This window comes from Entelurus aequoreus, linkage group LG12 (genome assembly GCF_033978785.1).
Source record: "Entelurus aequoreus isolate RoL-2023_Sb linkage group LG12, RoL_Eaeq_v1.1, whole genome shotgun sequence".
NCBI lineage: Eukaryota > Metazoa > Chordata > Actinopteri > Syngnathiformes > Syngnathidae > Entelurus > Entelurus aequoreus.
Window position 1 is genome coordinate 43,590,281 of NC_084742.1, and position 15,009 is coordinate 43,605,289.

Consider the following 15,009-nt stretch of genomic DNA (forward strand, 5'->3'; position numbering starts at 1 on the left):
TGCTCTCCAAAATAATCTCTCTCTTTTTGAAGAAATAACATGAGAGGAACTCTTGTGACTCGTAAATGAGACGAAATAAACTTCACGTTTCATTGACCCACTTTCTCGGAAACTCATCAAGGAGCTGTTTGTAATATTAGGACCATCAGTGCTAAATATTATTAACTTAAAGGCCTACTGAAATAAAAATGTTTTATTCAAACGGGGATAGCAGATCCATTCTATGTGTCATACTTGATCATTTCGCGATATTGCCATATTTTGGCTGAAAGGATTTAGTAGAGAACATCGACGATAAAGTTCGCAACTTTTGGTCGCTGATAAAAAAAGCCTTGTCTGTACCGGAAGTAGCGTGACGTCACAGGTTGAAAGGCTCCTCACATTTCCCCATTGTTTACACCAGCAGCTAGAGCAATTCGGACCGAGAAAGCGACGATTACCCCATTAATTAGAGCCAGGATGAAAGATTCGTGGATGAGGAACGTGAGAGTGAAGGACTAGAGTGCAGTGCAGGACGCATCTTTTTTCGCTCTGACCGTAACTTAGGTACAAGCTGGCTCATTGGATTCCACACTTTCTCCTTTTTCTATTGTGGATCACGGATTTGTATTTTAAACCACCTCGGATACTATATCCTCTTGAAAATGAGAGTCGAGAACGCGAAATGGACATTTACAGTGACTTTTATCTCCACGACAATACATCGGCGAAGCACTTTAGCTACGGAGCTAACGTGATAGCATCGGGCTTAACTGCAGATAGAAACAAAAAAAATAAACCACTGACTGGAAGGATAGACAGAAAATCAACAATACTATTAAACCATGGACCTGTAACTACACGGTTAATGCTTTCCAGCCTGGCGAAACTTAATAATGCTGTTGCTAACGACGCCATTGAAGCTAACTTAGCAACGGGACCTCACAGAGCTATGCTAAAAACATTAACTATCCACCTACGCCAGCCAGCCCTCATCTGCTCATCAACACCCGTGCTCACCTGCGTTCCAGCGATCGACGGAGCGACAAAGGATATCACCCGATCATAGATGCAGTCGGCGGCTAGCGTCGAAAAGCGCGTCTGCTATCCAAGTCAAAGTCCTCCTGGTTGTGTTGCTGCAGCCAGCCGCTAATACACCGATCCCACCTACAGCTTTCTTCTTTGCAGTCTTCATTGTTCATTAAACAAATTGCAAAAGATTCACCAACACAGATGTCCAGAATACTGTGGAATTTTGAGATGAAAACCGAGCTTTTTGTATTGGATACAATGTGTCCGCATACTTCCGTTTCAAAGATTGACGTCACGCGCATACGTCATCATACATAGACGTTTTCAACCGGAAGTTTAGCGGGAAATTTAAAATTGCACTTTATAAGTTAACCCGGCCGTATTGGCATGTGTTGCAATGTTAAGATTTCATCATTGATATATAAACTATCAGACTGCGTGGTCGGTAGTAGTGGGTTTCAGTAAGCCTTTAAAACTTTCCTCTGGTACTGTTCCCCTAGCATTCTATTTATCCTCTGCTCAAAAATTATGTCACACCTCTTCTTTATCTCTGAAATCCTAGAAAAAATTGTTGCACAGCAGCTAAATTAACAATTTGCATCCAACAATCTCTGTGAAACCTTTCTGTCCGGTCTCAGGGCAAATCACTCCACTGAGACAGCCCTCGCAAAGTGACTCATGACTGCTGGTTTCGAAACCGTCAATCATAATTATATTAGAACGTATCAAAACACGTAACAGACTTAGCCTTTTTTTGGTTTAACTCCTATCTTACTGACAACATGCAGTGCGTCTCCCATAACAATGTGACCTCTCGTATCATGTTAAGGTCAGGTGCGGAGTGCCACAGGGTTCGGCTCTTGGCCTGACACTGTTCAGTATTTACATGCTACCACTAGGCGACATCATACGCAAATACGGTGTTAACTTCATACAAGTTATTATGTTATTATGAATGTGCCTGCTACTACATTACCTATTACATTGTGTGTAAACGTTAATGGAGGTTTTTGGATTTTTTTTTTTTATAGACGTAATAGAATTAATACCATTACTTCCATTGTTAGCTGACTTTTGCTAGCGTTTGTTTACAAGTTAAAATGCATTAAAAAAAAGAAACAATATGAGTACTTGTCTGACATAAGTATGTTAGATCAGGGGTCCCCCACCTGTTTTTGCACCAGGGACCGGTTTAATGTAGGCATTATTTTCGCGGACCGGCCTTCCATGTGTGGCAGACAAATATAGCAAATAAGTGCATGAAAAATCAATACATGAAAAAACTCACCATAACGTTGAATTAGTCGGAGCCCCTGGTCTTTTCCCTTTGCAAAAAAGCTTTCCTTAGTCGGCTTTTTTTGGCTTTAGTATCTGATGGGTTATAGGTGATACATCACATTCAAGGACACGAGCATGGATATATATAATAAAGATGTAAATACTTGCCATTAGTTCCAATTGATTCCTGAAGATTTTCTATTTCCATTCTAAAAGTTATGTATACATATTTTGTGCAATATTTCATATGTAGATACAGTAATGTTAGCTTTTTTGGTGCAATTTTCCATGCGAAAATACATTTTTTTTATTGCAAACTACTTGTGTAATAGGACTATGTGCAATAATACCAACACTTTAACTTACTAGGCCAAAGGAGATGTGTATTTTCTTCCTTCAGCACAATTATTATATGCAGCAATTTAGCACTACTATTGTCACTTTGTTCCTGATCTGCCCTGATCTGATCTTAGGTCATCAACCTGCCACGGACTGCATATGGAAGCTAGCTTTTGGCACCTTTACATGTTTATTAAAGTGCATTGTCCCATGTAACAAAGATTGAACAAATATAGCAAATGGCGACATTCTATCAGGAGTTTTATAATACATCTATGAACCTGAGATCGATAGGTTGTGAGTTCAAACCCCAGCCGAGTCATACCAAAGACTATAAAAATGGGACCCATTACCTCCCTGCTTGGCACTCAGCATCAAGGGTTGGAATTGGGGGGTTAAATCACCAAAAAGTATTCCCGGGCGTGGCCACCGCTGCTGCTCACTGCTCCCCTCACCTCCCAGGGGGTGATCAAGGGTGATGAGTCAAATGCAGAGAATAATTTCGCCACACCTAGTGTGTGTGTGACAATCATTGGTACTTTAACTTAACAAGCTTATTGGTCTGTCTGGTGGGACTGGCGAAAGTTAAGTAGGAGAAAATGCGGTAGGTTATCAATTTTTTAATATCTCTGAGCGGCCCGGTAGCAAATGTGTCACGGACCGGTGCCGGTCCTCGGATCGGTGGTTGGGAACCCCTGTGTTAGATCAGTTATTTCCAACCTTTTCTGAGCCTAGGCACATTTTTTTTCATTGAAAAAATCCTGAGGCACACCATTTAAAAAATGAAACTCAGCAGCCGATATTGACGGTAAAAAGTCGTTCTCGCAATTGTTGGATATGAATTCAAACCAGTGACGTGCAGTCAGGGGAGGCAGGTGAGTAGGGGCCTCACGTGCCATCATGGAAAGAAAAAAAATGTAAAAAGAAAAAAAATGAATTAAATTGTTATATGTATCCAGTGATTATACTATAAAGTTATTTTCCATTTAACTTCACCAGTTTTAGACTATTTTTATTCAAAATCGCTGAATTTTCACATTTGCCGTTCAAATACTGAGAAGAGACTTGCGGTGAGTCACCAGCCAGTTGAGCCTCGCCATGGATTGCGCAATGACTCGGCTAACTGCTGGCCTGCTGTGCAGTGAGACCGTATTGCAACTGTATGTGTGTAACGTATTTCTTATGCTGAGCAATCATAAAACGGCTGCTAAAACGCACTGGGTGAGGCGCGCAGTAATCCCGCCTCCTGGTGGTAGAGGGCGGTAGTGATCCCAGATATCATTCTTGCGACTACTCGGCTGCAGAAGAAGTGACAACAAGCAGCAACAGTTAGCAGCGATCGTTTATTTTTTCCTCTCGCCTGAACTTTTAACATGGAGGATTACATATCTAAAATAAACCAGTTTTCTAAACTGGACTTTCAATCGAAGCAGGAGGTAATAATTAAAAGAAGATCTCCATCGAGACAGAGAGACTTTTAAAACTGAAGAAAGACAAGGAAGACTTCTATAAACAAGTTATCGATGCTTTTGTTCAAAAGGAGCGGCGCATGGACTTCATTTATAAGTAAAGGTAAGACCATAATAAAGTTTTTTTTATTAAAATGTGCTTTTTTGGTGTGCTACAGTTTGTATATGTAAAGTTAAAGTTAAGGTAAAGTACCAATGATTGTCACACACACACTAGGTGTGGTGAAATTTGTCCTCTGCATTTGACCCATCCCCTTGCTCACTCCCTGGGAGGTGAGGGGAACAGTGTGCAGCAGCGGCGCCGCGCACGGGAATCATTTTTGGTGATTTAACCCCCAATTCCAACCCTCGATGCTGAGTGCCAAGCAGGGAAGAATGCTGGTATGAGCTTTTAAACATAACCCGTTAACTGCTGCCAATCAAATGGTGACTAATATACTCTTTAGGGTTCATATGTTTGTAAATCTGACTGTGATGAAGTCAGTGCCTCACCAGCCATGAACCTCACCGCACGTCACTGATTCAAACCATAACCAAGCATGCATCACTATAGCTCTTATCTCAAAGTAGGTGTACTGTCACGACCTGCCACATCACGCCGTGGCTTATTTTGAGTTTTTTGGTGTTTTCCCATGTGTAGCTCCTATTTTGGTGTTGATTGTCATGTCATGTACGGATGTACTTTGTGGACGCCGTCTGCTCCACACGCTGTAAGTCTTTGCTGTCGTCATTCTGTTTTTGTTCACTTTGCAACCAGTTCAGTTTTAGCTTCGTATTGATAAGCTTCAATGTATTTTCTGAGCGGAACTCGCCTTTTGTTTATTTTTTGCTTAAGCGTTAGATACCTTTTTACCTGCAAACCATCGTCATCCTTCCCGACATCTACAAAGCATGCTACCTGCTGCCACCTACTGATATGGGAGAGTATTACACGGTTACTGGACAGCACAGACACTCAACAACGGCACATCATTTGCAGACTATAATTACTGGTTTGCAAAAAATATTTTTAACCCAAATAGGTGAAATTAGATAATCTCCCACGGCACACCAGACTGTATCTCAGTGGTTGAAAAGTTAGATGACATGATGATGAATGATCGACGACATTCCAAAAAAGTGAAGTTCCCCATTATGGTGCATCATTTCTTACATGGAAAAAATATTTTATATAATAGGGGGGCTTTGGAACTCTAAAACTGGCCTCCAGTGAGGTAACCTTTGCAGAGGTCATTACCATACCACTACACATGCAGGCAAATCACGGGCTGTCGCCCGCCTCCGTGTGTAAATAGGTGTCGGCAATGACGTCACGCAAGGAGCTCTGCGTCTTCACCGTCTCCAACAACAACGGCACTGCCGCTGCTGCTTGACTTTGGAAGCTGGCTCTAGTTTTATTTTTAGCTCCGCCGGCGGAAGAACACAGCGCGGCGTGGGGAGAGAGCCGCCAAGGAGCTGGGACGATGCTCTTCTAGCTGGACGAGAGGATGCGCATTTGCCGCAGGCCCCGTCATTGTGAAACCGGACACCGACGTGCGGCGGATGGGGTGACCGAGCGCGCTGCTCCGCCGGGGAGGTCCCTCGCTTCGGACGTTGCCGGGGTAGGAGCCGCCTGCGCCCGGTTGTAGAGGGGGAGGAGGCAGGAGGGAAGATGCGGACGGAGGAGGAGAGGGCCGCCGCAGAAGAGCCCATTTTGGACGAAGGGTCAGGACGAGAGCAGGTAAGGACGCGGCGGGGACTACACTGCGTAAAAGTTGCGCGCACTAAATCCGTCCTCGCCGAACGTCTGCAGTGGACATTATGTCATTGAGGCGTTCGGAAGTAGTTCATAAGAAAAAAGAGAAAAAAAAGACGCAGTCGTGACTCGGTCGAGGTTTGAGTGCAGAGCAAGGACACCGTGGACACTACTGGCTGAAGGATGGAGTAAACAACACTAAAAACTACAGGTCGTGTCTATACTATACTGCGTCATGCATTGCGCGCGCAATGTGTGTGTTTGAACATATCCTAATGTTGATTTGTCATCCTATGTCTACTGCAACATGCATTGTGTGTGTTTATTCATTTGTCAGCTGACATCCAAGCCTTATAGAATCATCCATCCATCTATCCATTTCCTACCGCTTGTAATCAGAGCTACCTAATTCATTTTGTGAAAAAAGGCATTACAACTCCATCATTAGTGACACACAATGTATTCATCTAAAGGCCTACTGAAATTAAATTTTCTTATTTAAAACGGGGATAGCAGATCCATTCTATGTGTCATACTTGATCATTTTGCGATATTGCCATATTTTTGCTGAAAGGATTTAGTAGAGAACATCGACGATAAAGTTTGCAACTTTTGGTCGCTGATAAAAAAAAGCCTTGGCTGTACCGGAAGTAGCGTGACGTCACAGGTTGTGGAGCTCCTCACATCTGCACATTGTTTACAATCATGGCCACCAGCAGCGTGAGCGATTCGGACCGAGAAAGCGACGATTACCCCATTAATTTGAGCGAGGATGAAAGATTTGTGGATGAGGAAAGTGAAAGTGAAGGATTAGAGGGCAGTGGAAGCGATTCAGACAGGGAAGATGCTGTGAGAGGTGGGTGGGACCTGATATTCAGCTGGGAATGACTAAAACCGTAAATAAACACAAGACATATATATATACTCTATTAGCCACAACACAACCAGGCTTATATTTAATAGCCCACAAATTAATCCGCATAACAAACACCTCCCCCCTCCTGTCCATATAACCCGCCAATACAACTCAAACACCCGCACAACACACTCAATCCCACAGCCCAAAGTATCGTTCACTTCCGCAAAGTTCATACAGCACATATATTTCCCCAAAGTTACGTACGTGACATGCACATAGCGGCACGCACAGACGGGCAAGCGATCAAATGTTTGGAAGAAAGCTGCGTACTCACGGTAGCGCGTCTGCTATCCAACTCAAAGTCCTCCTGGTTGTGTTGCTGTAGCCAGCCGCTAAAACACCGATCCCACCTGCAGCTTTCTTCTTTGCTGTCATCATTGTCCATTAAACAAATTGCAAAAGATTCACCAACACAGATGTCCAGAATACTGTGGAATTTTGCGATGAAAACAGTGCTGTTTGTATTGGGACACAATGGTGTCCCAATACTTCCGCACAATCCGTGACGTCACGCGCAAACGTCATCATACCGAGACGTTTTCAGCCGGATATTTCCCGAGAAATTTAAAATTGCACTTTATAAGTTAACCCGGCCGTATTGGCATGTGTTGCAATGTTCAGATTTCATCATTGATATATCAACTATCAGACTGCGTGGTCAGTAGTTGTGGGTTTCAGTAGGCCTTTAACCATGAACCTAAATCATATATGTTATTGGGATTTATAGAAATATCGTGATGGTTTACCTTACTGTACATGTGACATGATGGACATATTGGTAAACTAAGCATTATTATCACTGTAAAACAGAAGGTTATATAGGCCTACATTATAACATAATAACTAACAGAGCTCACATAATGAGGTGTTTACTCGTTATAAAGCAGGGGTGTCAAACCATATACCACAGTCTCCTATCTCCCAGAAAAATTATTAACTCCAGGGGTCCAACTTTCTTTCTCCATAGTTTTAATTATATTACAATTACTAAGAATCAGGGATCTGCTGTGATGTACAATTCATCTTACTATTGGCATTATTTAGACCAGGAGTGTCAAACGTAAGGCCCGCGAACAGGTTTGAGTTTGCTAAGTATAAAAATGAGCCGAAATTTTTGGAATAAAAAAACCTGCTGTTCTAAATTTGTCCACTAGATGTCGCAATAGCAATTCTTTGTATCTTTGTAGATGATGCTACATATGTAAAAAAAAAACCAAAAACCGCATGATGTTAGTGCACCAGATAACATCCTGTAATTTCCATCCCATCCATTTTCTACCGCTTGTCCCTTTCGGGGTCTCTGGGGGTGCTGGAGCCTATCTCAAGTCGTCACTTCATCGCAGGGCCAACACAGGTAGACAGACATCATTCACACTCACATTCACACACTAGGGCCAATTTAGTGTTGTCAATCAACCTATCCCCAGGTGCATGTCTTTGGAGGTGGGAGGAAGCCAGAGTACCCTGAGGGAACCCACGCAGTCACGGATCGAACCCAGGACCTTCGTATTGTGAGGCACACGCACTAACCCCTGTACCACCATGCTGCCCCTTATAGAATCCGACCTACCTAATTCATTAAAAATGCATTACAACTCCGTCGTTAGTGACACACAATGTATTAATTTAACCATGAACCAAAACCATATATGTTATTGTGATTTATATAAATATCGTGACGGTTTACTTTACTGTACATGTGACATGATGGACATATTGGTACACTAGGCATTATTATCACTGTAAAACATAAGGTTACATAGGCCTGCATTATAACATAACACATAATAACTAACAGAGCTCACACAATGAGGTGTTTACTCGTTATAGACCAGGGGTGTCAAACGTACGGCCCGCGAATAGGTTTTATCCGGCCCGCGGGATGAGTTTGCTAAGTATAAAAATGAGCCGAAATTTTTGAATGAAAGAAACTGCTGTTCTAAATTTGTCCACTTGATGTCCCAATAGCAATTCTTTGTATATTTGTAGATCATGCTACATGTTACGTACAGGAGGAGTAGACGGCACGGTCAACAAGGGCATGGGATTTAGCTCTATGTTTTATTATATATATATATATATATATATATATATATATATATATATATATATATATATATATATATATATATATATATATATATATATATATATATATATATATATATATATATATATATATATATATATATATATATATATATATATTTTTTATATATAATCACCAAACAATAATACAACTAAACTAGAGAATGGAGTGTGACGAAGACAAAGTGTGTGTGTCTGTGTGTGTGTGAGACTCTGTGGAGATTAGCTGTTGTGTGTTACCGGGAGTGTTGAGCGATAGGCGGAAGTCTCGGAGGGTAAATGCAGGCTCGAATGTCCGTGAGACAGGCAGGTAGAAGGGGGGGTATAGCGAGGCGTCAACAGGTCCGTGTCCAGGCGAGAGGTCGAGATCCAAGAGGGGCAGCCGGAGAACCAGAGAGGAACAACGAGGAAGACGAGACGCATAGCTCGTCATGTGGAACGAAGGCAGAGTGCAGGAAGGACGACAAGGAAGACACAAGACCAATCAAACACGAGGGTTGAGAACACACAGAGAGAGAGCAAGTTTGCATAGAGCTGGATGATCGCTTACGGTACTCGAACAGATGTTTACGTTCTGGCCCGGAACGCAGGTCTGCCCTGGCTTAAGAAGCCCAGGAAGATCATCAACGGTAGGTGCGCAGAGTGCTGATTGATTGCAGCTGCTTGCTGCCGCTGGAGTGACGCGTGCAGGAAATGAGCGGCAGTGGGCGTGTCCCGAGGTGCGCTCAGCAGGGCTCATTGATGAATGTGCAGCGGCATGCGCTTGCGCCGTGACACTACATATGTAAAAAAATAAATAAACCGCATGATGTTAGTGCACCAGTCGAGGAAAATGAGCAAACTACATGAATAACATCCTGTAATTTGACTTTGATATAATTTTTTTTATCTTGATAGATTGAAAATTAACACCAATTAGTTGACTGATGAACGTTATCACATAATTTATTCAGAAAGTATAAATAACGACAAATAAGGATAGAATACTATTAACCACAACGTGTAAGTGTAAAAAAAACCCAACAACATTATGATTTGTACATTTTAAGAATGTGCTTGTTTTATTTTTAAACAAAGAAAACAATCTGAAGTTGTCTTTATTTTTAAGTTATCGTGCCGTGATTTTACCAGACCGCCCCACTTGGGAGTAGATTTTTCTCCATGTGGCCCCCGAACTAAAATAAGTTTGACACCCCTTTTATAGAATGTAATGTGAAGTTCCAGTGCATTACACTCTTAAACTTAACAGGCCATACTTTCAGTTCCTGTAAAATCAAATCAAACATATAATAATACATATTAAATAAATAAATACAAAACTTTGGTTGGCGGTTCCATCACCTAAAAACATTGCGTTTCAGTGTTTGTTTCTTACCAAAAAACACAAAAAACACTAATATCGTTTTCATAGAAGTACATCTTTCATGAACAAACAAAAAAACTGCATTTAGTATATCAAAGATTGAAGAATATTTTTGGTAAAATTGTGGCTATGTTATGTCTTTTCATTGTGTGGAAGATGGTAATCTATCACACTCAGTACGTGTCCATGCACTAAATTAGTCCGATTTCTCAAATAGTTTGACTCTAAATGAGCCTCCTACAACCAGTGTTCTGAAAATTACTTTTAAAAAGTAATTAATTATAGTTACCTGTTACTTTACCAAAAAAGTAATTGAATTATTAATGGAATTAATCTTTAATAAATGGAATTAATTACTAGAGAAAGTAATTTATACGTTACATAAAGGTGCCATATGTTTCATGTCAAGTCTGTAATGACCTGGTCGCATCGTGGTGCGAGGTGTTCTCCCAAGGATGCAGACGGCTTCGGACACAGCTTGCAGGTAGGAAAATGATTTATTTCAGCAAATAAATCAGACAGGAAAAAACAAAAACGTGCTCATAGCACGGAAGACAAAAAACAAAGGGACTAGCGTGGGAGCTAGCAAGCAAAAATAACATAGCATGAAAGCTAGCAGGAAACAAAGTGGTCGTTAGCTGTTGCGTAAAAGCAAATTAGGAAGCCAGACCGAGTGAGGCCAGGGCAAAGACTAAATAGCCCTCTGATTAGTGCCCGGACAACAGGTGAGCGTCTCGAACACTAACCAGAGGCAGCTGAGCATAATCTGCCGTCATGGCAACAGAAACGAACAAACACAAGGTGCTGAAAACACATGTGACTAGAAAACGTAAACAAACTGTGATCTGAGCAGCGGATCCTAACAAAGTCATCATTAAATGACCCTGATATGTCAAAAAGCATTAATAAATCATGTTCTTTTCGAATACCTCTATAAATGATAACAGTAGTTATATCGGGGCTATATCCTTTATAGCCCCGAAGTCTTATTGTTTTCATTTCGATGCCCCGCCCTCCACCGTTTGACCAATTAGAAAGTCCGTGAGTGTGTCACATCCAGGTTGCCAGTTACACACCGCCACCTTCGTCTGGCTACTGCCACTGGTAAAGTTACTAAACATGTCAGACCTTAGTAAATCTAAAAGGCGTGGTTACGATTCTCAACTTATTCATGACAAAGCCAGGAACAAAACGAAGATTTGTATTGGGGATGCCTTTAAAAGATGCCAAACTTGCTATTTTCCTCCTTGATAGGTAAGTAAGGCATTTATGTTTTCTTATTACTTGTAATACATGGAAATGGACATTTCTTATGTAAACTATATTGTCCAATACAGTCTATGATCTTGTCTGGCAAAGCTAGTACGTTCGTGCAACGAATGCTTAGGAGCGAAGCACCATCACACTAGTGTAATGCTTATTAGCATGCTAGCCGGGTCAATGACACATCGACATACAGGTTAACGGGGGAAATATATGCCCGTTAGCCTGTATGTCGATGTGTCATCCAACTGACAGGGCAACATATATTTTCAACAAATAAAACCTATATGGATATGGGCAGTGTCAGTGCCTATTTTTTCTCAATATGCCGATACACTGAGGAAATGCGTTCCAACATTAGCACGGCTAATTGCGGTTTCTGGTACTGCTTCAGGCACATATGGGGTGGTATTTGCTTGGCACAATATAATGCATTACATTCAATGGTTTTCTACTTTGTGTATTGACATGGTAGTAGGCTATATGATTTATGCGTAACGTGGTTTTTGCGTAACGTGGGTTGGCTCATAGAATTGCACTCTGCACTGAAAGATGGTGATGATGTGCGTACAGTACATGGAAGAGAATGCAGTGTATCAGGTTGGATGCAACATGGACGAAATGTGGCTGTGATTTTAGTGTTGGCCTTGGGCTTGATATCAAAGTAGGCCTATGCGATATATAATATATATCAGTGGTCCCCAACCTTTTTGTAACTGCGGACCGGTCAACGTGGGGCGGCGTGGCGAAGTTGGTAGAGTGGCCGTGTCAGCAATCGGAGTGTTGCTGGTTACTGGGGTTCAATCCCCACCTTCTACCATCCTAGTCACGTCCGTTGTGTCCTTGGGCAAGACACTTCACCCATGCTCCTGATGGCTGCTGGTTAGCGCCTTGCATGGCAGCTCCCGCCATCAGTGTGTGAATGGGTGAATGTGGAAATACTGTCAAAGCGCTTTGAGTACCTTGAAGGTAGAAAAGCGCTATACAAGTATAACCCATTTATCATTTATTTATAATGCTTGAAAATTTGTCCCACGGACCGGGGTGTGTGTTGTAAGCACAATCATTTGTGCTTATGGACTGTATCCCTGCAGACTGTATTGATCTATACTGAAGGAACCATAATTATTAATAAGGTAAAGAAACAACCCTTTTGTGCGAATGAGTGTGAATGAGTCTAAATGGGGGAGGGAGGTTTCTTGGGTTGCTGCACTAATTTTCTAGTGTATCTTGTGTTTTTTATGTTGATTTAATAAAAAAAATAAAAATAAATTAAAACAAATATTTTTTTTATTTTTATTTTTTTCTTGTGCCATCTAATCGATCCACGGACCGGTACCGGGCCGTGGCCCGGTGGTTGGGGACCACTGATATATATTATAATATGTAATTATTTCGATGGTGTTCCGTGCGGTCAAACCAGACATTTTAGAAGGGTAATGCCAACAATCTGTCCCGACTCCTGACAAAAATATCGCTGCGTAACTTTACAAATACATTTGGCTAATCGACATCTGTAAAATGTGGCATAATTACTTAGTACGCCATCTTGCAAGAAGCATAAACAAGAGAAACCTACAGCGTAGGACTCGGCGATTGCCATTTGAAGATCTTTGGAGTAGGATTCGGATTCGGCTGCGTATGTGGCAACCTCAGTCATGGAGAGTGGGAGGGGACTACATCATTTTAACCGTGATTGCAGTACCATTTCTGGCCACATTGCACCTTTGAAAAAAACTATGCATTTGAGAGATGTTTAATATAAGAACACAGTGCTTTTAAAAGGCAAGGCCTGTTGCATAGAGCTGTGTTTTTTTAGTGTTGCCACCTTGGCGACTTTGTCGCTAAATCTGGCGACTTTCCAATCCTCTTGGCGTAATTTTCTCGTGAACAGCTACTAGCGACAAATCTAGTGACCTTTTCCCGATAATATTGGAGACTTTTTTGTGTACAGGCCCCCAGACACATTTTGTTCTCTAAATGTGGCCCCTCGAGTCAAAATAATTGCCCAGGCCTGATCTATATCTACGCCAAATAATTACTTGATTAAAGTATAGTGTTTTAATTTGCTATATTCAAACACAGTGTTACTGTTCACACTGTGTGTAATGTTACAGTGGCCAACAATATTAAATATACATGTTAAATGAAACATCTGCTTTGTTTTAATGAATACTTAGGCCTACTACGCTACTGTATTTTAATGGGTTATACTTGTATAGCGCTTTTCTACCTTCAAGGTACTCAAAGCGCTTTGACACTATTTCCACATTCACCCATTCACACACACATTCACACACTGATGGCGGGAGCTGCCATGCAAGGCCCTAACCATGACCCATCAGGAGCAAGGGTGAAGTGTCTTGCTCAAGGACACAATGGACATGACGAAGATGATAGAAGGTGGGGATTGAACCAGGAACCCTAAGGTTGCTGGCACGGCCACTCTCCCAACAGCGCCACGCCGTCCCCGTAATATTGGTCATTATGATGGTACTTGCAGAGCAAGGTTTTTTCTGAGGTGTTACTTAAAAGTTTGAGAACCACTGCCCTAGAGCAGTGGTTCTTAACCTTGTTGGAGGTACCGAACCCCACCAGTTTCATATGCGCATTCACCGAACCCTTCTTAATGAAAAATAAAATGTTTTTTTTCAAATTCAAGACAAAGTTATATGTTTTTGGTAACACTTTAGTATGGGGAACATATTCTAAGTAACAAAGACTTAATTTAGAGTTATTTGGTTAGGGTTAAGGTTAGAGAGTTAGGGCCAGGGTTAGAGGGTTAGAGTTATAATGAGGCCATGCCGAATAAGACATTAATAAGTACTTAAAGGCCTACTGAAACCCACTACTACCGACCACGCAGTCTGATAGTTTATATATCAATGATGAAATCTTAACATTGAAACATATGCCAATACGGCCGGGTTAACTTATAAAGTGCAATTTTAAAATTCCTGCCACACTTCCGGTTGAAAAACTCCTTTGGATATGATTTATGCGCGTGACGTCACAAAATCCACGGAAGTGGTTGGACCCCATCGAACCCGATACAGAAACCTCTTGTTTTCAGCGACAAAATTCCACAGTATTCTGGACATCTGTGTTGGTGAATCTTTTGCAATTTGTTTAATGAACAATGGAGGCTGCAAAGAAGAACGTTGTAGGTGGGATCGATCGGTGTATTAGCGGCTAAGTACAATACTTACAGCAACACAACAAGGACTACTTACTACGCCTAGCCGATTCTTGCCGCCAAACCCACGGATGAAGTCCTTCGTCGCGCCGTCGATCGCTGGAACGCAGGTGAGCACGGCTGTTGATGGGAAGATGAGGGCTGGCTGGCGTAGGTGGAGCGCTAATGTTTTTATCATAGTTCTGTGAGGTCCGGTTGCTAAGTTGCTAAATTAGCCTTAGCGTCGTTAGCAACAGCATTGTTAAGCCTTACCAGGCTGAGCATTTTTAACCGTGTAGTTACATGTACATGGTTTAATAGTATTGTTGATCTTCTGTCTATCCTTCCAGTCAGGGGTTTATTTCTTTT

The 15,009-nt window shown here is 41.7% G+C and overlaps 1 protein-coding gene across 5 annotated transcripts in view; it reads left to right on the top strand.

Moving 5' to 3' along the window:
• Window positions 1-5,518: 5,518 nt before the first annotated feature.
• Window positions 5,519-15,009, top strand: part of LOC133662243 (transmembrane protein 151A) — a 29,463-nt gene continuing 19,972 nt past the window's right edge. Inside the window, exons 1-2 of one of the 5 annotated variants that reach the window (XM_062066066.1) lie at window positions 8,009-8,105; window positions 8,179-8,262. Coding sequence is in view for 1 of the 5 variants with exons in the window: in XM_062066070.1 (XP_061922054.1) it covers window positions 5,749-5,817 (69 nt within the window). In the remaining 4 variants the exon portion in view is untranslated. Of the gene's footprint in view, window positions 5,818-6,737; window positions 8,263-15,009 lie in introns of those variants that run through there. The other 4 variants (XM_062066068.1, XM_062066070.1, XM_062066069.1 and 1 more) reach the window with 4 other exon arrangements.